The 26661-nt window shown below is 35.8% G+C and overlaps 1 protein-coding gene across 2 annotated transcripts; it reads right to left on the bottom strand.

Annotated features, from left to right (window-relative positions):
* Nucleotides 1-416: 416 nt before the first annotated feature.
* LOC122041114 (eukaryotic translation initiation factor-like) lies at nt 417-15523 on the bottom strand. 2 transcript variants are annotated; one of them, XM_042600701.1, is made up of 5 exons: nt 15243-15523; nt 13728-13896; nt 13451-13576; nt 821-886; nt 417-615 (listed from the first exon to the last, which is right to left on the bottom strand). In XM_042600701.1, the coding sequence occupies exons 1-5, from the start codon at nt 15416-15418 to the stop codon at nt 565-567; spliced, it is 588 nt and encodes a 195-aa protein (XP_042456635.1). In that variant the 5' UTR covers nt 15419-15523; the 3' UTR covers nt 417-564. The 2 variants fall into 2 exon arrangements, with proteins under 2 accessions (XP_042456635.1, XP_042456636.1); XM_042600702.1 differs by lacking the exon at nt 417-615 and having other exon boundaries at nt 824-2002.
* Nucleotides 15524-26661: the final 11138 nt, after the last annotated feature.

Here is a 26661-nt window from a genome sequence, read left to right as displayed (position 1 = left end):
CTGCCTATCAACAGGGTAACGATGGCCAATGCAAATGAAGGCAAGGAGGCTCTTACGCAGGAGTGTGCGGGCGCGGGGGAATTCAACAAACATAAAGGCAAGGCCATTGCACTGCACTCGCATATCCAAATAATACAATTGAAGGACCTTGATTCCTAAAAGCTTTAGATTTAAATCATTGAGAGCATAGTTTATCTAGGTGATAGGTGCCAAGGATTGAATTCCTGGCTTGAAGTACAGCTGTAGAGTTCAGTTCACCTGTAGAGTTCTTTTCTATTTCACGTGGAGGATGATAAAGGAGAAGTTGCTTTTGATTGAAGGTATAGACATAACAATACCTTGATTTATGAGAGAAGTTTCATTCGTTTTCCATACTTTCATTTATAGCCTAAGATTGCTATCAAACGCAGGCAACATTGACAAACTCATAGTAAAGTATCAAATTAACAGGAATAGTCATTGAGCAAATTTTGAAAGACAAAAACTGGGGAACTTTCGAAGTGTTTGGGTACAAAACGTTCAAATAATCAACTAGTGATAGACTTCATCGCTACCTGACATTGTTTAGACATTGTAACGACCGCCTCTGCTTGACTTGTCCCTTTTGGAGTCATCCTAAACCAATAAGTAAATGAGATCAAATTAATGAATGTTAAAATTGGATGATGCCGCCATTTCATTTTGTTATCTGTTCAGAGGAACTAGTAGATTCGACAAAATTGTTTAAAAACTGGATCCAGGTCTATTGCAAAATGCATGGAAGCTCATGGCATGAGATAATAGACAAAATATTAGAGATACAAGTTGAGAGGGTATGTACGTGGAAGCTGTAGGCAATCTTATCATTAAAGTCGATGATTTCTTTCCACTTCCTTCCGATACTCATCTGCATAAAATGACTTCATAGTGTTAGCTTGATACTGCAAGGAAATAAAGCTTCTAATACACTAAAATACATGGCTATGTCACTATTGAAAAGAAAAGAAAAATCAATATGGCTTGACCAAATGATGGGTTCATTGACCAAATCATAGAGTTAGCTTGATACTGCAAGGAAAAATTGATCCTCATGTAGTCACCCTATAATTAATCCAAGGTTAAAAGCATAAAATTGAATAAGCAGGACAAGTGAATATCTCTGAGCTAACTTTGGTTATACTGCGAATACATTTTACACATCAAACATCAAGAGGCTCGGAACAAAAGCCGAAATAGAAGGATTTTCTTTCTACAACAACACCAGAACAAGTATCTGGTAAAGAACCAATGTACCCAACAAATGTGATGGAATCCAAGACAAAGGTGGATAGAGCCCCAAGAACTAGATGACAAGAGTGTGAGTCTTGACCCGTAACCAAGAACTGGCACGAACCAAGCCTACGAAGGAAAGAAACGCCACACCCGGGGTGATAGGTTTCGATGGGTTGAATGCCATGAGAGTAAACTCAATAAGTTCATAAAGTCCTTTCAAGAACTAAGAGAGCAAACAATCTCACCAAAAACTGAGTTGCTTCATACTAAGATGTCCCTCCCTTATATAATGGGAGTAAACAAGGAAAAGTACAAGATAAGTGCATGCTCAATTAGATTCCCAATGTGGCATGTCTCATGCAAGCTATCTAGGAACCCAAAACAAAATAAATGCATGCACAATTAGAGTCTCAAGTCGCATGCTTCATTAAACAATCTAAAATACTTAAGTCTTGATGCATGAACGAGGTCTCATGCTTATTAACGTTCTTCCGTTAAACGTGGCTAAGTCATGGATGGTTATGCCCGATTACGTGGATTAGACCACGACTAACAGTTGGGATTATCTTGGTCTCTCCTTGCTCATAGTCCGCCCAATGTTCTTTGATTAGCCCATTTAGTGCTTCCTTGAAATGCTTTGCCCCGCAGTCTTGTAATTGGACCCTCCGAAAGTAAAACTGATCTCTCCTATCTTCAACCCTTGGACATACATCATTCTCTCCTTGAAAAGGATTTGTCATCAAATCATCACCTGCATCAAACGAGGATAAGTCAGCAACATTAAAAGTAGAATGTACGCCATATTCACCTGGTAGTTCAAGTTTGTAGGCATTATCATTGATGCGCTCTAATACTTGAAATGGGGCATCCCCTCGAGGTAAAAGTTTAGAACGACATTTGTCCAGAAATCGCTCCTTTCGGAGGTGCAACCAAACTCATTCTCTTGGTTCAAATACAATTTTCTTGCGCCCCTTGTTAGCTTGTTGCATGTATTGCTGGATTCTTTTCTCAATATTCAGTCGTGCTTGTTCATGAATCTTCTTACGAATTCGGCCTTCTGCTTACCATCTAAGTTTATATGCTCACTTACAACTAAAGGAATCAAATCTAATAGTGAAAAGGGATTGAAACCATAAACAATTTCAAATGGAGAAAATTGAGTCGCAGAATGTATATTCCTTGATCCTGTCTGAGAGCTTACGAGATGAAGCACTGGGTGGCGACGAGTGATGGCGGATTCTGATACCGATGAACAAGAGAGGATCCGAGAAAACCACAGAGGACCTCACTCACACTTGAGGATGAGATAACCAATCTGAGAAAACAAAAGCAGATCTTATGAATAATACATCACGAAAGAGAACGCCGGTGAGATGGCTCCAAGGATCAGCAAAAACTCGACAACCAGATGGATGAAGCGATCTCGTGATCGCACAATGAGACTAACCGACAAAGCGTTAATGACCTAAGACCGGGGTGGGAATCCCTGGCTAGGCCCTCCGACGCTCAAGTTAGCCTCCGGTGAGAAGAAGAAGTAATGTGGAAGGGGTTTGAGTTATGTCAGAATGATTACTTGTCTGGCCAGTGGAGAGGATTCCCCTTTTTATACCACCTCACTTGACCTCCACAGTCATGAGGTGGACCCCGGTTTGTTAGAGTTCGTTATGAAATGACGTAAGTATTACTTGTGAAAATAGTTTAAGGAATCTTTTTCATACCCCAGATATACCTTCTTTGTCGTTTAGCATACCTATATGAGCTTCTAAAAGACATTTCCCGCCAAATTAATTAAACCTTCATATAATTACAAAGTACTTAAACCTTCTATGACTTATGTGTCAAAGTTTATGAGAAGTTTAAATGGCATAAGACTGGGTCAACCTCTTTCGCTCGATCGACCTTTCCCCGCCGAACTCACACGAGCACTGCTGCGAGCCTAAATGCTTCTTTTGCTCGACCGGTTGTTCCTGCTCAGCCTGTCCCAGCCGGTCGAACCTAGGCACTCGGTCGGCCTCTTTCGCTCGATCGGCCTCTACGCGCCGAACTCACACGAACACTGCTGCGAGCCTAACTGCTTCTTTTGTTCGACCGGTTGTTCCTGCTCAGCCTGTCCTGGACGGTCGAACCTAGGCACTCGGTCGGCCTCTTTCGCTCAATCGGCCTCTACCCGCCGAACTCACACGAGCACTGCTGCGAGCCTAAATGCTTCTTTTGCTCGACCGATTGTTCCTACTCGGCCTGTCCTGGACGATCGAACCTAGGCAGTCGGTCAGCCTCTTTCGCTCGATCAACCTCTAGTCGCCAAACTTACACGAGCACTGCTGCGAGCCTAAATGCTTCTTTTGCTCGACCGATTGTTCCTGCTTGGCTTGTCCTAGACGGTCGAACCTAGGCACTCGGTCAGGCTCTTTCGCTCGATCAACCTCTAACCGCCAAACTTACACGAGCACTGCTGCGAGCCTAAATGCTTCTTTTGCTCAACCGATTGTTCCTGCTCGGCCTGTCCTGGACGGTCGAACCTAGGTACTCGGTCAGCCTCTTTCGCTCGATCGACCTCTAGCCGCCAAACTTACACGAGCACTGCTGCGAGCCTAACTGCTTCTTTTGCTCGACCGGTTGTTCCTGCACGACCTGTCCTGGACGGTCGAACCTAGGCACTCGGTCAACCTCTTTCGCTCGATCGACCTCTACCCGCCGAACTCACACGAGCACTGCTGCGAGCCTAAATGCTTCTTTTGCTCGACCGGTTATTCCTGCTCGACCTGTCCTGGACGACCGAACCTAGGCACTCGGTCGACCTCTTTCGCTCGATCGGCCTCTACCCGTCGAACTTACACGAGCCCTGCTGTTCAACCGATATTATTTCCTCCTTTGCTAGAAAAATGGGTCCCTTCTTCATAACTCGTATCACGAAAGAGAACGCCGGTGAGATGGCTCCAAGGATCAGGAAAAACTCGACAACCAGATGGATGAAGTGATCTCGTGATCCTGCACACAATGAGACTAACCAACAAAGCGTTAGTGATCTAAGACCGGAGTGGGAATCCCTAGTTAGGCCCTCCGACGCTCAAGTTAGCCTCCGACGAGAAGAAGAAGTAATGTGGAAGATGAAAATTTGATCCTGTCTGAGAGCTTACAAGATGAAGCACTGGGTGGCGAGAAAACCAAAGCAGATCTTATGAATAATACCTCACGAAAGAGAACGCCGGTGAGATGGCTCCAAGGATCAGCAAAAACTCGACAATTGAGGATAAGATAACCAATCCGAGAAAACCAAAGCGGATCTTATGAATAATACCACATGAAAGAGAACGCCGGTGAAATGGCTCCAAGGATCAGCAAAAACTCAACAACCAGATGGATGAAGCGATCTCGTGATCCTGCGCACTATGAGACTAACTGACAAAGCGTTAGTGACCTAAGACCGAGGTGGGAATCTCTGGCTAGGCCCTCCGACGCTCAAGTTAGCCTCCGGCGAGAAGAAGTAATGTGGAAGATGAAAATTTGATCATGTTTGAGAGCTTACGAGATGAAGCACTGGGTGGCGACGGGTGATGGCGAATTCTGATACCGATGAAGAAGAGAGGATCCGAGAAAACCACAGCGGACCTCACTCACACTTGAGGATAAGATAACCAATCCGAGAAAACCAAAGCGGATCTTATGAATAATACCTCACGAAAGAGAACGCTGGTGAGATGGCTCCAAGGATCAGCAAAAACTCGACAACCAGATGGATGAAGCGATCTCGTGATCTTGCGCACAATGAGACTAACCGACAAAGCGTTAGTGACCAAAGACCAGGATAGGAATCCCTGGCTAGGCCCTCCGACGCTCAAGTTAGCCTCCGGCGAGAAGAAGAAGTAATGTGGAAGAAGATGAAAATTATGGTTTGAGTTTTGTCAGAATGATTTCAATTTGATTATGAGTCAATTTTGTCGCGAATTGGGCATCAAACAATGAAGTACCAAACCCCTCCTACGCTAATGTAGCATAGGAATGACTCGGGTCGTCCGCCAACGAGAGCAACGATAGGATGGTAAACTTAGGATCGTATGTTATTTCTATTTTTTTGAAGTTTTCAATACGGAAAAGGGGGTTTGGATTTTGATATAAATCTAACAAATGAAAGGCAAAGCAAGTAGGAAATTAATCTAGTGTTGAAATGAAATCTAACTAAGTGTCCACAATTAATCCACAACGCATTGTCACTCTACGCTATGGGTTAATCATCAACACGATTAAACTAAGAAATGAAATAACAAAGCATTAAATAAAACATAATCTAATAAATGAAAGACGATGCAAGTAAAGAAAACTATGTCTATTCTAACTGACTATTGAAGATTTTCCTACATCGCATTGTCACACTACGATACAAGATTATCTATCAATGGGCATAACATGAAGTAAAGCATTAATGAAATTAAGAATGTAATGAAGCCTAAAGCATGTAATGAAAGTCTAAACTAATCTATCGTAATTGCATTCAATCAAAACTAGAACTTAACGAAATTTAAAGAACAAAACAAAACAAGAATTAAACAAACTAAAATGCATCAAAATAAACCTAACTAATGGTTGAAGCAATTTATCGAACACGTTGCGTGCATAAATCTAATTAAGTAAAGTATGTGCAATTCAAACATGGAAATAAAGTTCAATACAAGCATTCAACCACAAAACATCAACAAAACAAACATAAGCAATGCACAGGAAATAAACTAAGAAAGCTAAACTAATCTAACCATAATTCACGTTTCAACTACCGATTCCAACGACTATCTTTCGCCGTCACACGAAAGACCCAGCTCCGAACCCCGAAAACAGGTGGACAGTAGCTCACTGCCGGTTGCTGCTAGCTTCAACGACGACGTAGATGAATGCAATCTTCCAACGAAGAACCCCTCCGTTGGAAGTTGACTGGAAATGGAAGGACTGTTCGCGACTTCCTCCTGCGCGGGCTAGGGCACGCGAGACCACCGGCGCCTTCCTTTCTCTCTTTCTTTCTTCTCTCCGACCGACAGCGTTTCCTCTTCTTCTCTTCACTGCCGCCGGCCGGCCAACCACAGTCCACCCCTTCTCCTTTCGATTTCCAACGGCGACGGCAGCGAGCACAAGTGGAGGGAGCAGCGAGCTTCGACAGCGATTCCGGTCATCCACCTCACCGGAGGGGTTCTCCGGTGAGATCCTTCACCTTCCGACTTCTCTGTTTTTTTGGGGTTCAGACGGCCAGAGGAAGAAGAAGGCGACAGAGCAGAGGTCCGGCAGTCCATCCATTTCCAATCAACTTCCAACAGAAGGGTTCTTCGTTGGAAGATTGCATTCATCTACGTCATCGTTGAAGCTAGTAGCAACCGGCAGTGAGCTACTGTCCACCGGTTTTCGGGGTTCGGAGCCGGGTCTTTCGTGGGATGGCAAAAGATAGTCGTTAGAATCGGTAGTTGAAACGTGAATTGTGGTTGGATTAGTTTAGTTTTCTTAGTTTATTTCTTGTGCATTACTTATGTTTGTTTTGTTGATGTTTTGTGGTTGAATGCTTGTATTGAACTTTATTTCCATATTTAAATTGCACATACTTTGCTTAATTAGATTTATGCACGCAACGTGTTCGATAAATTGCTTCAACCATTAGTTAGGTTTATTTTGATGCATTTTAGTTTGTTTAATTCTTATTTTGTCTTGTTCTTTAAATTTCGTTAAGTTCTAATTTTGATTGAATGCAATTAGGATAGATTAGTTTAGACTTTCATTACATGCTTTAGGCTTCATTACATTCTTAATTTCGTTAATGCTTTACTTCATGTTATGCCCATTGATAGATAATCTTGTATCGTAGTTTGACAATGCGATGTAGGAAAATCTTCAATAGTCAGTTAGAATAGACAGTTTTCTTTACTTGCATCGTCTTTCATTAATTAGATTAGGTTTTATTTAATGCTTTGCTATTTCATTTCTTAGTTTAATCGTGTTGATGATTAACCCATAGCGTAGAGTGACAATGCGTTGTGGATTAATTGTGGGCACTTAGTTAGATTTCATTTCAACACTAGATTAATTTCCTACTTGCTTTGCCTTTCATTTGTTAGATTTATATCAAAATCCAAACCCCCTTTTCCGTATTGAAAACTTCAAAAAAATAGAAATAACATACGATCCTAAGTTTACCATCCTATCGTTGCTCTCGTTGGCGGACGACCCGAGTCATTCCTATGCTACATTAGCGTAGGAGGGGTTTGGTACTTCATTGTTTGATGCCCAATTCGCGACAAAATTGGCTCATAATCAAATTGAAATCATTCTGACACAACTCAAACCATAATTTTCATCTTCTTCCACATTACTTCTTTTTCTCGCCGGATGCTAACTTGAGCATCGGAGGGCCTAGCCAGGGATTCCCACCCCGGTCTTAGGTCACTAACGCTTTGTCGGTTAGTCTCATTGTGCGCAGGATCACGAGATCGCTTCATCCATCTTGTTGTCAAGTTTTTGCTGATCCTTGGAGCCATCTCACTGGCGTTCTCTTTCGTGAGGTATTATTCATAAGATCCGCTTTGGTTTTCTCGGATTGGTTATCTTATCCTCAAGTGTGAGTGAGGTCCGCTGTGGTTTTCTCGGATCCTCTCTTGTTCATTGGTATCAGAATCCGCCATCACCCGTCGCCACCCAGTGCTTCATCTCGTAAGCTCTCAGACAGGATCACTCCTATTGTAAGCAAATTCAACATGAGGTAGACAATCTTCCCATATTCTCAAATTATTATTAATGACTGCACGAAGTAAAAAGGACAAAATTCGATTGACCACTTCAGTTTGCTCATCAGTTTAGGGGTGACACGTAGTAAAGAACAACAATTTAGTTCCTAATTCCCCCCCCCCCCCCCCCCACAAAGTCTTCCAAAAATAACTCAAAAACTTTGTATCCCTATCAGAGACATTGGTCCTAGACATGCCATACAACCTAATAACCTCTTTAAAGAACAATTCAGCTATATGCGATGCATCATCGGTTTTATGACATGAAATGAAATGTGTTATTTTGGAGAATCTATCTACCACAACAAAAATTGAATCTCTCCCATCATCGGTTTTATGACATGGAATGAAATGTGTTATTTTGGAGAATCTATCTACCACAACAAAAATTGAATCTCTCCCCCTCTTGGTCCGGGGTAAATCCCAAAACAAAGTCCATTGGAATATCAGTCGAAGATTCACTAGGTATAAGCAAAGGAGTATACAAGCCATGGGATTTCAATTTAGATTTAGCTTGTTTGCAAGTGATGCACTTCTCACAGATTCTTTCCACGTCACGTTTCATATGAGGCCAAAAGAAATGATCTTGTAAAACCCCTAAAGTCTTAATAACGCCAAAATGACCCATCAAACCACCACCATTGGCTTCCCTAGTGATCAATTCACGTAACGAACACATAGGCACACACAATCTATTTTCACGAAATAAAACTCATCATGCCTATAAAACTTACCAAATGCAACCTTATTGCATGCTTTGAACACATCAGAAAAATCAGTATTGTTAGTATATAAATCCTTGATATATTCAAATCCAAGTAGCTTCGTATCTAAAGTGGACAGTAAAGCATACCTTCGAGATAGTGCATCAGCAACTACGTTCTCCTTTCCTTGCTTGTATTTGATCACATAAGAAAAGGTCTCAATGAATTTTACCCATTTAGCATGGCGTCGATTCAACTTATGTTGGCTCTTCAAATGCTTTAGAGATTGATGATATGTGTGAATCACGAATTCTTTTGGCCATAGGTAAGGTTGCCATGTCTCCAATGCTTTCACCAATGCATACATCTCCTTGTCATATGTGGGATAGTTGAAAGTGGCTCCACTCAACTTCTCACTGAAGTAAGCAATGAGTCTCATCTCCTGCATAAACACAGCACCTATACCAACACCAGAAGCATCACATTCGATTTCAAAGGTTTTAGAAAAATCTAGTAGGATTAGTAAAAGAGCAGAACTTAGCTTTTCTTTCAAAGTGTTGAAGGCCCTCTCTTGCTCCTCTCCCCACTTAAATGACTCATTTTTCTTGATGACTTTAGTAAGAAGAGCTGCAATATTGCTAAAATCATGAACAAACCGTCAATACAAACTAGTCAATCCATGGAAACTCCTCACTTGGCTAATTGTTGTCGGCGTTGGCCACTCTTAGATTGCTTTCACCTTTTCCTCATCCATCTCAACGCCTTTAGTACTAACAACAAAACCAAGAAGCACGACTTTCTCCGTACAAAAGGAGCATTTAACGAGGTTAGCAAAAAGCTTTTTTTCTTTTAGCACACTCAAAATTAACCTTAAATGTGTAACATGCTCTTCTAAGCTTCTGCTATAAATCAAACTGTCATCAAAATACACAACTCCAAATTTTCCTAAGAAAGCACGTAAAACATGGTTCATCAAACACATAAAAGTGTTAGGAGCATTAGTTAAGCCAAAAGGCATAACTAACCATTCATATAAGTCATACTGGTTTTAAAACTAGTCTTCCATTCATCACCTTCCTTCGTCCTAATCTGATGATATCCACTTCTAAGATCAATTTTTGTGAACACACAAGAACCATGCAATTCATCAAGTATATCATCAATCCTAGGAATTGGATGGCGATACTCTACCGTGATGTTGTTGATGGCTCGACAATCTACACACATCCTCCATGTTCCATCCTTCTTAGGAACTAGTAACACAGGCACGACGCAAGGGCTCATACTTTCTCAAACATACCCCTTTTCTAATAATTCATTAACTTATCTCTAAAGTTCCTTTGCTTCCTCCGGATTGCTTCTATAGGCAAGTCGATTTGGAATGGATGCACCGGGTATGAAGTCGATTTGGTACTCAATTCCTCTAATTGGAGGTAAACCATGCGGAACCTCTTCAGGAAAGATAACCTCGAATTCCTGTAAGAGAGAAACAATAACACTAGGCAAAGAACCATTAAGGTCGTTAGTGCTCAGGAGTGCGTCCTTATACAAAAGGATAAGGGGATTTGTAAACAAAGCTCGTTTGATCTCACTTTTTTTTTTTTGCATAAAAACTATTTTTCTTTCTCTCTCCTTTTTTTCCTTGCCCTCTCCTTTTGTCTCTTTCCTCTCATTTTCTTTCCTCTCATTTTTCCTTTCCTCGATTTCTTTTTTCTCAATATTTTTCTCTCAATTTCTTTTTCTCTCTTCTTTTCATTTGCTTTTTGTAATCTCAATCGGTCCTCCATAACTTGTCTTGGAGTTAATGGTACAAGAATAATAAATTGTCCCTTCAGACTAAAAGCATACCTATTTGTGAGGTCATCATGTGTTACCTTTCAATCGAATTGCCAAGGTCTCCCTAACAATAGATGGCATGCATGCATGGGAACCACGTCACACAACAGCTCATCCTCATATTTGCCAATGGAAATTGCTACTAAGACTTGTTTTGTTACTTTGATTTCACCACAATCGTTTAGCCACTGGAGTCGATAAGGACGTGAATGTTTCTGAGTTGGTAGTGACAATTTCTCCACCAAATCAGTACTTGCCACATTAGTGCAACTCCCGCAATCAATAATAACACTGCAAACCTTGTTATTGACAAAGCAACGGGTATGAAACAAGTTCTCCCTTTGATTACCTTCTTCCTTCTTAACTTGTAGATTGAGAACTCGTCGGGCCACCAACAAGTCTCCGACAGGCAACAACAGCATGTTGTTCATCATCACTGTCCTCTTTTTGTGGCACTTCTTTAACTATTTCATCCTCATCTTCTGACTCAAGTTCACCTTGGGTGTTTATTACCATCACCCTTTTATTCACACATTGACTAGCTATATGATCATGCCCTTAATATTTAAAACACTTGATATCACGAGTTTTGGAGGAAATGGGCTCGCGATTGCCTTGAGTAGTAGATGGTGTGGGTTTGAGCTTCTTGAAGGGTTCAAACTTTGACTTATTTTGAGGTTGTTCCTCCTTTCTTGGAGCTGTCCGCCATGTGCCGTGAGTAATCATTGGTTGTCCTCTTGAGTTGTTCTTCCACTTTTTGTGCTTGGTGGACCATATCTGACAGCTCAACATAATGTTGTAATTCAATAATATTGAAATTTCAGGGTTTAAACCATGTAAAAACCTGGCCATGGTGGCTTCCCGATCTTCGTCGACATTAGATCGAATCATGGACAACTCCATCTCCTTGAAATATTCATCCACACTTTTGGAGCCTTGAGATAACCTTTGAAGCCGCTAATATAAGCTTCTATAATAATGGATGGGTACAAATCTCCTTCTCATAAGCACTTTCATCTCCTCCCAAGTGGGTACAGGTTGCTCTCTATTCCTTCTCCGAATCATCACCACTTGATCCCACCAAATAATAGCGTACTTAGTGAATTCAATGGAAGCTAACTTCACCTTTTTAAACTCTGAAAATTCATGACAGTCAAACATCATTTCCATCTTAGTTTCTCATTCCAAGTAAGCTTCTGGGTCATTTCTCCCTTAGAAGGTTGGAATCTTCATCTTAATCCCTCGTAAATCATTATTTCTTCTAGTTCTGTTTCTATCTCCTCGATATCCAATCCTACCCCGATTGTAGTTTTGCTCATCAAAGTCTTCCACAATAACCTCTTCATCTTCTTCGACATCAATCCCTTGGGCATGTCTTCGTTGTGGTCTAGTAATACGGTCGTGTTGATGTCTTCTTGATATCCCATCCTCCACCCGATCCAACCTCTCATGGATAGATTCTAATTCCGCCTTCATCATTCACTGCATCTCCCCCATCAATGCTTGCAGTTGCAAGTTCGGAAGTGGCCTAGACCCCTCATTTGCTCCATCCTCCTGGTTGTTGGACATGGCTGCAAAATGAAAGAAAACCTCAGAAGCATTCAACTCACGTTTGGGTGGTAAGCTCTCAATTGATGATATCTCTTAGTTCTTAATCAAACTCTAGATCAAATCGGAATATCAAGTAGCAATTCAAAAGATACCACCGAAACTTATGATGGCAGAGTTTTAAGAGAAAATGAAAGAGTAGAAGTTTGAGAGTAAGGAAAACAAGAAAGGGATTGTTGAAAACAATTTACTTCGATTCGCATAAGCAGACTTTTTTTTTCTGCGCTTTCTTCTTCTTCTTCTTTTTTTCTTTTCGTTGCGCTCTCTTCTCTTTTTTTCACGATTTTTTTTTTGCTTTTGGTTGAACAACAAGTAAAGATAGATTTGCACTTGCCTTTAAACCAAAGCTCTGATACCAGATGATACGAACCCTACCAACAAATGTGATGGAACACGAGACAAAGGTGGATAGAGCCCCAAGAACTAGATGACAAGAGTGTGAGTCTTGACCCATAACCAAGAACTGGCACGAACTAAACCTACGAAGGAAAGAAACGCCACACCCGGGGTGATAGGTTTCAATGGGTTGAACGCCACGAGAGTAAACTCGATAAGTTCATAAAGTCCTTTCAAGAACTAAGAGAGCACACAATCTCATCAAAAACTGAGTTGCTTCATACTAAGATGCCCCTCCCTTATATAATGGGAGTGAACAAGGAAAAGTACAAGATAAGTGCATGCACAATTAGAGTCCCAATGTGGCATGCCTCATGCAAGCTAGCTAGGAACCCAAAACAAAATAAATACATGCACAATTAGAGTCCCAAGTCGCATGCTTCATTAAACAATCTAAAATACTTAAGTCTTCATGCATGAACGAGTTCCCATGCTTATTAGAGTTCTTCCGATAAGCGTGGCCGAGTCATGGATTGTTATGCCCAATTACGTGGATTAGGCCACGACTAGCAGTTGGGATTATCTTGGTCTCTCCTTGCTCATAGTCCGTCTAATGTTCTTTGATTAACCCATTTAGTGCTTCCTGGAAACGCTTTGCCCGCAGTCTTGTAATTGGGCCCTCCGAAAGTGATAACTGATCTCTCCTAGCTTCAACCCTTGGGCATACATCAGTACCCCACTTGGTTAATCACAAACATTAACAAGCATGAAAGTAAAAGAAGTATACCACATTGCATATCTTAGTGCCAATATTAGCTAGAAAAGCATAAACAATAAAACAGTAGCATATATCATAAACTTGTATTTAAATTGAGAATCTACGTGCAAGAAACATGATGTTGTATAACACTTGATTTTGCTAAAAATATAACATACACCTCTCAAGTTGATTGAGAGTACCTGAACAGCTTCATTGTTTGCAGCCTTAGTCCACAATGCAAGCTTGTCCTGCCTTTGGCGCACACTAGCGACAACCCCACATATTTCCTCACTTTCATCAAATTGCTCTCCAATCAAAGCCATCAACTGCATAATCAATTTTCTAGACCATGAATTAGTGTTGGGTTGTAATTTTTTGTGCTCCAAACTATAATTTTTTTGATACTTAAAACATGGATATAAATCCAAACCAAAAAAAATGAATTTCTCCAAAAGGAATTGAAAACAATTGGCGCACCGTCTCTAGCCACGTGTTGTCAAGAGAGGCCTTGCTAGTACATACAAAAGACCATTTTCCACCATTTGCGCATTCAGGGTCTTCCCATTTGGGTTCTATCCCAGTCTTGAAACAGTGGAAGTCAGCATTAGCAAGCAATTTGCTGGGGCGAAATATTTGATCATGCAGGCTACAAGAAATATGTCAATCATTTAGCAAATTGGAACTATGAAAAAAAAATAATAGTATTTATTTTAGAACAAGATGGTGAATGTCATTTATTTAACCATTTAAGAACATCTAGTCATCATGATATTATTATACATCCTCCAGATGTTCTTGAGTGATAATAGCCAAAGAGGCTAAGTAATTCAGAAATCTCCTAATGCAATGAGCTTCCACTCCTATCCTATGGATTTAGATTTAAATTACCGCACGAGATTTATGTTTTACCGAATGAGTTTGAAGTTGATTATTTACCGGGAAAAGAAAAAGAGCATCTGGGAGCAAGCTTTTGAAAAAATGAAAAGTCATATCATTATATAGGCAAAGGACTGACTAATAGCAATGTGCTAATAATTTATTTCTAAGAATAATAAAATCCAATTTTCTATTTACCAACCATTAATAATTCTAAATATGTAAATTTACGTTCATTTATATAAGCATTGTTGCACCATACACGTATTCTAAGTTCTATTTTTTGTATCTGATTCAACTGATGTCTTTCTGATGGGCATCCCAGCTTATGTAACAGCAGGCATTAAACAAAAAACTCATACATACATAATACTACAATTTAAGAGGATAATAGTTTCAGCTATTTAGAAGGATGTGAAGAAAATGATTCCAAAGATATCCAGACTGAACCTGAATAGTTTTGCATAGAGAAGGAAATCATAAGAGTGCCAAAGTACCACTAACAAGCAATAACATTTCAAGTTTCACTAAGTGGCAATAATCCCAAACAGTTTCAGGTATTAGAAAAGATCCTAATTTACGACTTTGCAGATTTTTCTCAAATGCACATCCAAAAAATTTCATTCCGATTCATTATCAAAATGAATCTGTCCCATCTATTTCACGTCAGTAGCATGTCTTCTTATCCTTCATTAAGTTGAAACCAAGACTATATCATTATTAATATTCAAATCAATTATTTCTTTAATTAGATTAACTAAAATTTTGTTTACCTTCTACGATGATCCATTCTCTTCTAACTATAGAATCTAATAGGCGCCTTTGAACATATCCATATCACCTCCGCCTATTTTCTCACATTTTATTATTTTGATCTGCACCTAATTTTAATAATCACATACGGGATTGATCGTGATCTAAAATCAATCGATAACTAGGGTTGTGAGAACACAAATATTATCCAAATTTGAACCAAAAGGGTGCAGGGGGGCAGTCAAGCGGTTGACTAAGATCAGGAATTCAAAAGACAAAACATCGAACACAAGTTTAATATTATAGATTAGAGGTAACAACTCGAGTAAAACCGAGCGAGCGACCTAGAGAGAGAGATCGCACCACCAGAACTCCTCGACGGTGTCAAAAGTGTAGACCTGGCGAAGTGAGGATCCCCAGGCTGCGCCCTGCTTGGACTTAGATAGGTTATCGAACCAGAACGTCCACTTCCTCTGCAACTGATGGGGCACGCCGTCTCCACCCTCTGCCCCAGCGCTCATCGCCGCCGTCTCCGCCATCTTCCTTTCTTCTCTCCGCCTCTATCGCACTCGAGGAACCCCCAATCGGGAAAAGAGACAATCACGAAACAAGGGCTCCGTCATCGACTAAATGCAGCCCTATATGGAAAGAATGCCCCGGCCCTACATGGAAAGATGCGCCCAGCCCAGCAGACGGGATGGTCTATTAATTGTGATTTATGGATTGTGATGTCCTCTGTCCTAGATTTTTTTTATCTCCGTATTTCCTATGTATATTTTATTGTTGATATATGATCTAATCTATTCTTTAATCATTAAAATTTTGAATGAATTTTTTTTTCAGAATACTAACATGTCATATTAACATTATATCATTAAAGTTTTGAGTGCATTTTTTTTTAATTCTCTCTAATTGTATGACTCCATGCATATTACATCAATTTCAATACAAATCTATTATTTTCTCCGTAATGTAAAAAAAAAATTTGATACAATTTTTTCATTTAATATCTTTATATAATTTTCATTTGATATTTTAATTAATTAAAATCTTTAATTTAATTTATTTATATTTAACAATTAATAAATTAATTAATTTTTAATTTTTAATTTTTAATTTAATATAATTTATCATTTTATTTAATATTTAATTGTTTTATAAATTTAATTTAATTATAGTCATTTGTATATTTTTTTAACTTATCTCAAATATATTTATTTTTAAAAAATATATATAATTTTAATTATTACTAATTATTTATAAACTAAAACATTATAATTAGCTCATCGAATAATTTATTTTTAAACTATTTAAAAAATATCAATCATGTACATTAATTATTGGCTCCACCTTCAAAAGAAAAAACAGATTTGAAAACTCAAACCTGCTCTTGAATTAAAAACCCCAAACATCATCCATACAATCATAAAAACTTTTTTTTTTTTTTAATGTCCCCAGGGCGTAGCACAGATGGGGAGTGCATGGTTCTGTGGCTGAAAGGTCCAGGGGTTGATCCCCGGGGTGTCACTGCCTGGGGTTAACGTCTCCGCTATGCACTTTCCACCTGTGTACCTGCATTTACCTCCCTCCATATCCGTGGGACCGGCTCTAGGGGAGCCGCTGATGTGGCGGTTCCACATTTTTTTTTTATAAAAACTTTTTTAATGAGGTTTTTAAATTTTACAAACCTATGACAAAGTTTGCATTGGAGATGCTCTAAGGGCATCTTCAATGGTTAAATCTTTCAATAAATTTCTTTTTGTAATTTCCAATATGTCACATCACGAGTATAAAAAGCTCTTAAGACATCTCTAATGGTAAATCTCTCAATGAGCTTTTTTATAATTTTCAATATGCCACATCACAAGTATAAACACCTATTATTATCTCCACAATGAAAAAACCTCCATACAATTTTTTTTGTGTCCTACATTATAAATCATATATTTTTATTTATTAATTTTTCATTTAATATATCTATATAATTTTCATTTAATATTTTAATTAATTTATGATTTTGATTTAATTCATTTATAATTTTTAATTAATAAATTTATGATTTTAATTTAATTAAATTTATAATTTAAAATTAATAAATTAATTAATTTATTATTTTAATTTAATTATAATCATTTCTATATTTTTTTAACTTATCTCAAATATATTTATTTTCAAAAGGAAAAAATTAATTATTATTAACTATTATGAAATAAAATATTATAATTAAATGTTACATTAAATAATTTATTTTTAATTATTTGGAAATGGTCAATCATGTACATTAATTACTAGCTTCACTTTCAAAAAAAAAAAAAAGTAGATTTGAAAACTCAAACCTCTCTCTTGAATTAAAAATCTCAAACCTCACATACATAATCATAAAAGTTTTTCTAGTAAGATTTTCCAATTTTACAAATCTTTCACAAAGCTTGCATTGAGATGCTCTAATCAATAAGGAGGCACAAGGATACGAAAATCTTAGGATATAAGATCTGATCTCTTGTGATGGACTATCTCTGTTTAAGTTAAAATTATGAAATCCATCAAAATGAATCAATTCACAAATGGACTATCTCCTAATCCATAAATTACGAATAAGAGGAGTCATCCGGTCTTCGCTTTTTTCATTTTGTATAGAAAAGTCAATTATTGCGTGTCCCCTATTACGAGCATTAAATATTAAATGTCCGTTTTGATATTCAACTTAATACAAATTAATTTATATTTATTCGATCAATAATCAGTCCATTAACATTCATAAACCTTTCTTAAACCTCGTGAATGTGCCCATTTATTATAAGTAACAACTATACCTTCATGAAAAAACTTCTCTCATCTACTATAAATTAATCCTATAATTTACCTTCTTTCATATAACTTAGAATAAATTATAAGCGTCGTCTAGATGGACGTAGTCAATGTTATCAAAATCACGAGTTGACTCGCAAACTCGTACAAAATCGTGAGTTTACCTATGAAATCGAGTGAAATCGTGATAAAATCATATATTAAAGTAAAATCGGATCAAAATCGTAAAATCATATCAAAATCATAAAATCAGAGCAAAATTGTAAAATCACATTTAAACTTGTAAAAATATGATTTTTGAGATAATTTTATTGATTTTGTGTTGTTAATAAAAGGGAACCATTTTGGACAAAACGATATCATTTTGGGACTATTTTAGATTTGCACTTGTCTATGAATTATTTATATTAATTCGTTATCTTGTGTTTTATTTATCTTTGGACTTAAGCTTTAAACTTGAATTTAAGTTTATGTTGTATTTTCATGACAAGTATTTGGTGGTTTAAAAGTTTAAAATTATGAGTAGTTTATTATTATATGAATTAAAATATTTTATATGTAGATTTATGTTATAATTTGGATTAAAATATTTAATGATCAATGTTTCTTTTAAAATTGATTTAAAATATAATGTAAAATCTTACAATTTTATGATTCAGTTTTACGATCCGATTTTATGGTTGCTCTAACGATTTTACCTAAATTCTCAATTTTGACAACATTAGGCGTAGTCACCTTTTACTATAATGAACAAAAATTATATGTCCCTACAGGGGTTCCCAATTGGGTAGAGGGTGACATATTTGTTACAATATGGCAAGGATCAATTTCCAACGCTCGCATGCCCTTGAAGAAAAACTCCTTCCACCCCCTAGCCGCTTAGTAGTCGGCTATAAGATGACCTTATAATTTATCTCTTATTACATAACCTGGAGACAGATTGTGAGGGGCACCTAAGGTGAACGTAATCACTTTTTTACTACAATGAACAAATATTATATGCCCCTACGGACTAGCACAATTGGTTTATATAAGGGATTGGCTTGGGGGCAATTCCCAACAGATATAGAATATCCCCGCTAGTTGCCTCAATCCCTCCTATCATGTGTTGTTATTATTGGATGAAGCTCTCGTGATTTACTTCCCTTCTAGACAGTGGGGGGACCATCCTGGACACCGAGGTGACGATTTCACCTTTTGTTGCCAATTGCTACCAATGAACAAGATTATATAATTGCAGAGTGTTTTCCCCAGCAATCATGGTTTAATTCCCACACACTACAGTGATTGAACTATTAGGACTAAAAGAATTAAGATATTACCACAATGGTATGATATTATCCACTTTGGGTCTAAGCCCTCATAGTTGTTTTAGGCTCTACCCAAAAGACCTCATACCAATGGAGATATCTATTGATTCCGGTGCAACTGACAAGAGGGGGTGAATTGCCTGAAATTACAATTATACACTTTCTCAATCTTTCGAGTTAGGTTAGACAAACATTTAATTAAAGTAAAACAGAATAAAAAGAAAGTATGAGACAACTAGATTTATTTGGTTTGCAATCAGAAGATTGTTACTCCAATACAATGAAAGCTCACTAATATCTCCTTCTACAAGTGAATCTTAGAAGGTAGAGAAGCCTCGTACACGCGTTGAAGAACAAAAAAGAAAGTACATAATATGGAAATGAAGTACAGAAAGTGTGTTCGAGTGTTGTCTCAAACTCCTATGACTAGGACACTATTTATAGCCCTCTAGTTGAAATAACCATTTTGATGACATGGCACTTCAGAGCGCCTGGACCCGATCCGGGCACCTCCAGCGGTGCAAGTTCTGTCAGCTTTGCAACGACTTGGGGATTGAATTTTATCCCTGCCTGAGTGCCTAGACTGGTCCGGGGGCTTAGAGTGTTATTAACGTGGACTCCAACTGAAACATCCCTAAATCTACTATTGAATAGGTAAACTTTTTTTTACACTTTAAAATATATGGAAGTCTCGAAAGGAAAGCTCTCAAAACTTATGTATCATTTCCAAAGTTTATTAAAGTGACCCATTAAGTTCTCAAAACAGTAAGTCACTAGTAGATGTCATCACTTATCATTAAGGTTTAGAATTTATTCTCGTAAAAGAGAACAAAATAACTAACTAATACGGAAGCATAAACTAGAAGGTCTTTGGGTTGTACTGTCATCGTCTCAAGCCTACTCACTGGTCAAAGCCACCTATATCCTTTGTTTTGACACCAGTAACTGTTGGATCGTGAAACGTCGATAGAGGGGGGGGTGAATATGATTCGAAAAACAACGAGTATAAACGCAGCGGAATAAGAAAATTAAACACAGTGGATTTACTTCGTTCGGAGCCTGTGACGACTCCTACTCGAAGGCCCGTACTCCGTGAGTACTTTCGTTGGGCAATTCACTAGCAATTCGAAATATAGATTACAAGTTAAGTACAATCTTGCTAATAAGGAAAAATTACCGATAATAAAAAGACTTAGAACAGAAAGGAAAAGCTTGTCGGAGATCGCAGCGCAGCAGGAGCACAAGGAAGCAGATTCTTCGTTCTGAGAGTTGTGTCCTTGAAGCTTGCTCACCCCCTCCTTTTATAGCCCTTTGGAGGGGTCTCCAGAGCTTATCAGATCCCAAAAATTCGGATCAGATGAGGAGAGTTCGAATCTGGCTGATCCGAGTCGTCTCCAACTACTTGTTTGACACAGTCATCTTCCGAAGGTCATAACTTTTGACTCCGAACTCGGAATCAAGCTCTGTCAGTTACTACGCTTGCAGAATTTGAAGCTCTACATTTGTATCTACAAAATAGAGTTATAAAAATATATGTATAGACATTTTTTATAGATTTATGAGTTAGGTCCTGTCTTCCCGAAACCAAAACCTAGTCATGGTCTCAATTTAGGGATCCAAAATGGACCTAAACTAGACCGACGCCTACTGTCCCTTAACTGGGATGCATCCTCACAGTCACTCTCCTCCAGTGACTTACCTTTACTTACTTGCCAGACGTTCGGTCAGCCCTTCGACCCGTCTGGATTTTGTGCCAGCTATCCGGTCAGCCCGTGCCAAGCGTCCGGTCAGCCCGTCGACCCGCTTGGACTTCGTGCCAGCTATCTGGTCAGCCCATCGACCTAGCTGGACTTCTCGCCAAGCGTTCGGTCAGCCCGTCGACCCGCTTGGACTTCGTGCCAGACATCCGGTCAGCCCGTCGACCTATCTAGACTTAGCCTGCATACTCGATCAAAGCACTAGATAACGACAAACCTAACTTAACCTATTTGTCATTCATTAAAACCTGGGTTAAATCGTTAGTGCTAACCGCACCAACAATCTCCCCCTTTTTGATGGAATGACAACCTGGTTAAGTTAGTGAAAACATATGCAAGAAAAAACAAGTAACAACATGCATTTATGTGGTTTTTAAGTTAGTTTGTATTTTCAGTTTGGTTTAGCTAACTTAACCACCTAACCCTCCCCCTTTGGCATTCATCAAAAGTAAGCATGGATTAAGTAAGCATAAATACAGACTTCAGACAAAGTAAGAAATAATGTCAAGTTAATCTGGGGGAGTTTAAAACATAGATTATTTTGCTTTTATTTCTTAAATCTTTGAAAAAAAAACTAAGTCTTGAAAGATAGCTGATTTATAACTTTGTAATTTTGAAAGATAGCTAATTTTTCAAGTATAGTTTTTAAGGTCAAAGTTAACAATTCAAGTTTTCAAACATAAGTTTTTTTAAAAAAAATCACTTTCTAAAATAATTTTCAAAACTAAGTTGATAGTAATTTTCAAAACTAATTTTGTCAAATCAAATTGTCAAAATTAAGTAAAATCAAATTTTAAGAACTAGATTTTTAAATTCAATTTTCAAAACTAAGTTAAATCTAATTTCTAAAATCAATTTTCAATAAAAAGTAAAACCCAATTCTTAAAAACAACTTAGTTTTATAAGAGTTAGTTTTCAAAAATAGGTTTAAGAAATTTTTAAGAAACCATTTTTCAAACACAAATTTTAAAATATTTTAAATAAAGGGAAAATTTTAATTAATTCCTCCCCCTGAACCTGACATAAAATTTTGAAAATATTTGCTAAAAATATTCAAAGTAGATTTTTTTTAAAAAAAAAATTGAGGTAGAATTTTATAGAGAGATTTTAAAGAGAAGATTAAAAAATAACACTTAAGGAGATAATTAAAAAAATAAACCTCCCCCTGAATTTGATACTCCTTTAATTTATTAATCCTCCTTATTTATTACTCCCCCTTAATATAATGCTAAGGTTTGAGTGTGTTAAATTTCAAGCCCTAACACATTTGTCTACCTGAGTGTTCTAGGGGATTTGGTAACACTTATATTATTTACATATTTATCTCTGTATCCTTGATATAATTGTTTATTTGAGTTTGATTAATCAATAATTAATATTAGATTCAGGTACTTAAGCTTCAGTTTAAGGTTTAATAAGATAAAATTTATTAAATCAAAAACAGTTGGCCATTATCAATAATTTATTGATTAATTTTTACTTGATTTAATAATTTAATACTTAATAAAATAATTTAAATTTCATATTAATTGATTGAGTTGGTCAATGAAAGTGTTAGTTATAATTATTTTTTTTATTTACTTTCTTTTAAGTGGGATTAATTTAGTTTGAAGTTAGCATGAAGTTAAAATTATTAGACACAGTTAAGTAAGGTTTAATTCAAGTCAATTTTAGTTCTCAAATAAAGTTAAACTTAAACAGTTAAGTTCTACTTATTAATTACATAATTAAGTTTAAAGTTAAAGTTAACGGAATTTAAGTTTTTAAGTTAGGTGTCTAATTCTTAAATGAATTTAAAAGAATTATTATTATTATTTTTTAAGGGATTTCTAACGGGATTTCTAAAACAGTGTTTAAAAGGATTTAAAAATGATTTTTATAATTATTTAATGGCAATTAATATACGTTCAATTCAGTTTTGATTTTAGATTTAAATTAATATGAGTGATTAATTTAGGTTTAAATTTAAGTTAAATTTTTAAATTTAATTGTAATTTCAATATTAAGTTTTAATTTTCAGTTAGGTTAAATTAAGTTTAAAAATAATTTTAAGATTAAAATAATGTTTAAGGTAAAAAAAAAGTTTAAAATCTAAATAATAATTTTTAAAGTTTAAATAATCAATAAGAATAATTTTTTTGAAGTTAACAAAATTTTATTAAAGTGAAAAATAATATTAAGAAGAATTTTTCAAAATGATTTATAAAAGATTTAATTTTTAAAAGACTTCTTTTTTTTTTAAACTGATTTTTGAAAGAGTTTAAAAGTAATTTTTAAATAATTTTTAAATAATTTTTAAAATGGTTTTCAAAAGAATTTTTAAATAGTTTTTTAAATAATTTTTAAAATAATTTTTAAATGATTTTTAAAAGAGTTTTTTTTAATTTTAAAATTATTTTTACAAGAGTTTTTTAAATAATTTTTAAAATAAGTTTTAAAATAATTTTTAAAATTATTTTTAAAAGAGTTTTTAAATAATTTTTAAAAGAATTTTTAAAAGAGTTTTAAAATAATTTTTTTTTTAAAATTAAAATAATTTTTAAAAGAGTTTTTAAATAATTTTTAGGAACAATTTTTAAAAGGATTTTTAAAAGAGTTTTTAAATAATTTTTAAGATGAATTTAAAAAGAGTTTTTAAATAATTTTTAAAATAATTTTTCAATAATTTTAAAAGAGTTTTTAAAAATAATTTTTAAAAGAATTTTTAAATAATTTTAAAAAATGATTTTAAAAGAGTTTTTAAAAATAATTTTTAAGAGTTTTTAAAATGATTTTTATATGAGTTTTTTAAATAATTTTTAAAATAATTTTCAAATAATTTTTTAAAGGATTTTTAAAATAGTTTTAAAAAGGATTTTTAAAAAGATTTTTAAAAGGATGTTTAAAAGGTTTTTTAAAAGAGTTTTTAAAAAGATTTTTAAAATAGTTTTTTAAAAAGATTTTTAAAAGAATTTATTTTTAAAATAATTTTTGAAAGGATTTTTAAAAGTATTTTTTAAAATAATTTTTAAAAGGATTTTTAAAATTGTTTTTTAAAAGATTTTTAAAATAATTTTTTAATAATTTTTAAAAGTATTTTTAAAAGGTTTGTAAAATAGTTTTTTTTAAAAGATTTTTAAAATAATTTTTAAAATAGTTTTTAAAAGTATTTTTAAAAGGATTTTTAAAATAGTTTTTTTTTAATAGATTTTTAAAATAATTTTTAAAATAGTTTTTAAAAGTATTTTTAAAAGTATTTTTAAAATAGTTTTTTTTTAAAAAAAAATTTTTAAATAATTTTTAAAATAGTTTTTTAAAAGTATTTTTAAAAGGATTTTTAAAATAGTTTTTTTAAAAGATTTTTAAAATAGTTTTTTTAAAAGATTTTTAAAATAGTTTTTAAAAGTATTTTTAAAAGGATTTTTAAAATAGTTTTTTGTTTAAAAAAAGAATTTTTTTAAAAATAATTTTTAAATGGATTTTTAAAATAGTTTTTAAAAGGATTTTTAAAAGGTTTGTAAAATGATTTTTTTTAAACTAATTTTTTATTAAAAATATTTCTAAAATAATTTTAATTTTAATTTTAACTTAATTTTAATTTTTACTTTAATTTTAAATTAATTGTAATTTTAATTTTAATTTAATTTTCTCTAATTTTAATTTAATTTTAAGTCCTTAGTCATCTCACCTGATCTAAATTATCATTCAGGGAATCCTATTATTTTGTGAGATGAATTAGATTCCATTTTAGGGTTTGGTTTAACTTTGTGTTAGATTCTGGTTTAGCTTTGGTCTCAACAAATAGGCATTCTTCGGATAAACCTCTGAGCTCTGGTGAGTCATCTGGACATCATTAGAGTAACCATGCCGTCAAAGTTTTCCGAATAGTCCTATCCACGGAGCTTAGTACTAAACCTTGGTCTAACTAGTTATGATCCATTTAAGGGTAGCTTTGGTCAGTTCCACTTGGCCAAATGCACCAGATCGAAGCCATATCTTTCTAGACATGCAATGCCCAAGCTTCCCTAACGTACTATCATCTAAAAACTTCACCAGTACCATGATTCAAGTTAAACCTGGTCCCTTTTTAACTAATCCTAATCACCCTGCCGGGTTAGTTTGTTTGGGTTACCCTGTCGGGTATGTTAGTTTTGGAGGTGCCAGCTATTCTGGAGCCTCCCCTTGAATTATTGGTCTTCAATTTAACCTTTTTGATTTAGGTTTATGTCTATTTCTTTTATAATTAACTTGGTGATAATTTATATTTTGTTGAGTTTTAAAATGTTCAGATTTTGAATTTTTTGATTTAAGTTTGTATTTTGATTTTTGATTTTCTTTATCAGATTTTATATAATATATTTTATCTTTAGGTATGTAAAGTTGATTAAGTCCTACTTGCGTGGTTAAGCACGCTTTCGGGACCCAAGCTTTACGTGTTGGTTTGAATTGGGTTATTAATTATTTAAAGGTTTTATTTGAGTTCGACTTATATCCGCGGTTTTATTATAACACACCTTTTGATTATTCAGGATTAAGTCTAGATTTTTTGATCTTGTAGTGAATTTTTCTAACATCTCCTTTAAATTGTTAATATCATTTTTTAATGATAAATTCTCCTCCTCAAGTGTTAGATCTTGAGTTGGATTTGAATTTTTGATTTGTTCCTTGAGGTCTTGATTTTCCTCAAGGAGTGATTTGTTTTCATTTTCTATTTTAACTAATTTATTATTTAAGCAGGAAATAATTTTAAAAAAAAATTGTTTAAATCGAAATATACCTCTTCCGGGCCTTCGGAAACGAGTACGGACTCGTGGCTCGATTCGGGTTCGGACCCGTCTTCCGATTCGTCTTCCGATTCAGCTTCGTGGGCCATCAACGCGAGGTGGCTCTGGTGCTTCTGATCTTCTACCTCCGATTCGTCCGAGGAGGAGTCGTCCCACGTCGCTTTGAGAGCCTTCTTTTTGGTCGGCTTCGGTTTGTTGTTCTTTAGTCTCGGGCACTCGTTCTTGTAGTGCCCCTTCTTGTTACATCTGAAGCAGGTCCCGTTCTTTTGTTCCATGGGAGAATTGATCTTTTGAAGATCCTTCTTGCTGAAGCTCCTTTTTCTCCTGGTGAACATTTTTCTTACCAAGTTCACCAGGTATTCTTCGTCTTCGGAATCTTGGTCGAAATCTTCTTCAGATTCAGGCTTGCTCTTCTTTTCTCTGGAGGAGCCTGCAAATAAAGCAACACCTTTCTCGGCTCTTGCATTAGTTTGTTCATGCAGTTCTAACTCACAAAAAAGCTCGTCTAACTTTAATTTAGATAAATTTCTGGAAATTTTGTAGGCATCTACGATTGATGCCCACAAACTATTACGTGGAAAAGCATTTAGTGCATACCTTATTAAGTCTCTGTTTTCCATCTGGTGGTCTATCGCGTGGAGTCCGTTGAGGATGTCCTTAATCATCGCGTGGAGCTGACTTGCCGTTTCTCCTTCCTGTATTTTTATATTAAAAATTATATTTAAAAGTAAGTCTCTTTTTGTTACCTTCGCGTTGCTCGTTCCTTCGTACAGCTCGATCAATTTGTCCCAAAGCTCCTTCGCGTTCTTATGTGGTCCGACCCGGTTCAGTTCTTCTCGTGTTAGACAGCAGTGTAGCGTGTTAATTGCTTTGTTCTCAGTCGATGCCTTTTTCCTCATGTCCGGAGTCCACTGTTCCGGGTCTAGTGGATTTCTGGAGTTGTCGACTGGAGGTCTGTAGGCTTTTATGACGCTGAACCACTGGTCGTAGTCTGTCTTCAGGTAAACCTCCATTCTTTTCTTCCAGTACGAAAAGTCATCCCCGTTGAATAGGGGAGGACGTATTGTGCTGAAGCCTTCTAATTGAGACATGTTAATCTGCACACACGGAATTAAGCAAAAAAAAATATCCCAAGACTTCGTCT

Source organism: Zingiber officinale, chromosome 2A (assembly GCF_018446385.1).
Source record: "Zingiber officinale cultivar Zhangliang chromosome 2A, Zo_v1.1, whole genome shotgun sequence".
NCBI classification, from domain to species: Eukaryota; Viridiplantae; Streptophyta; class Magnoliopsida; order Zingiberales; family Zingiberaceae; genus Zingiber; species Zingiber officinale.
The sequence above is the reverse complement of the archived record's forward strand: the minus strand, read 5'-3'. Positions and strand labels throughout refer to the sequence as shown.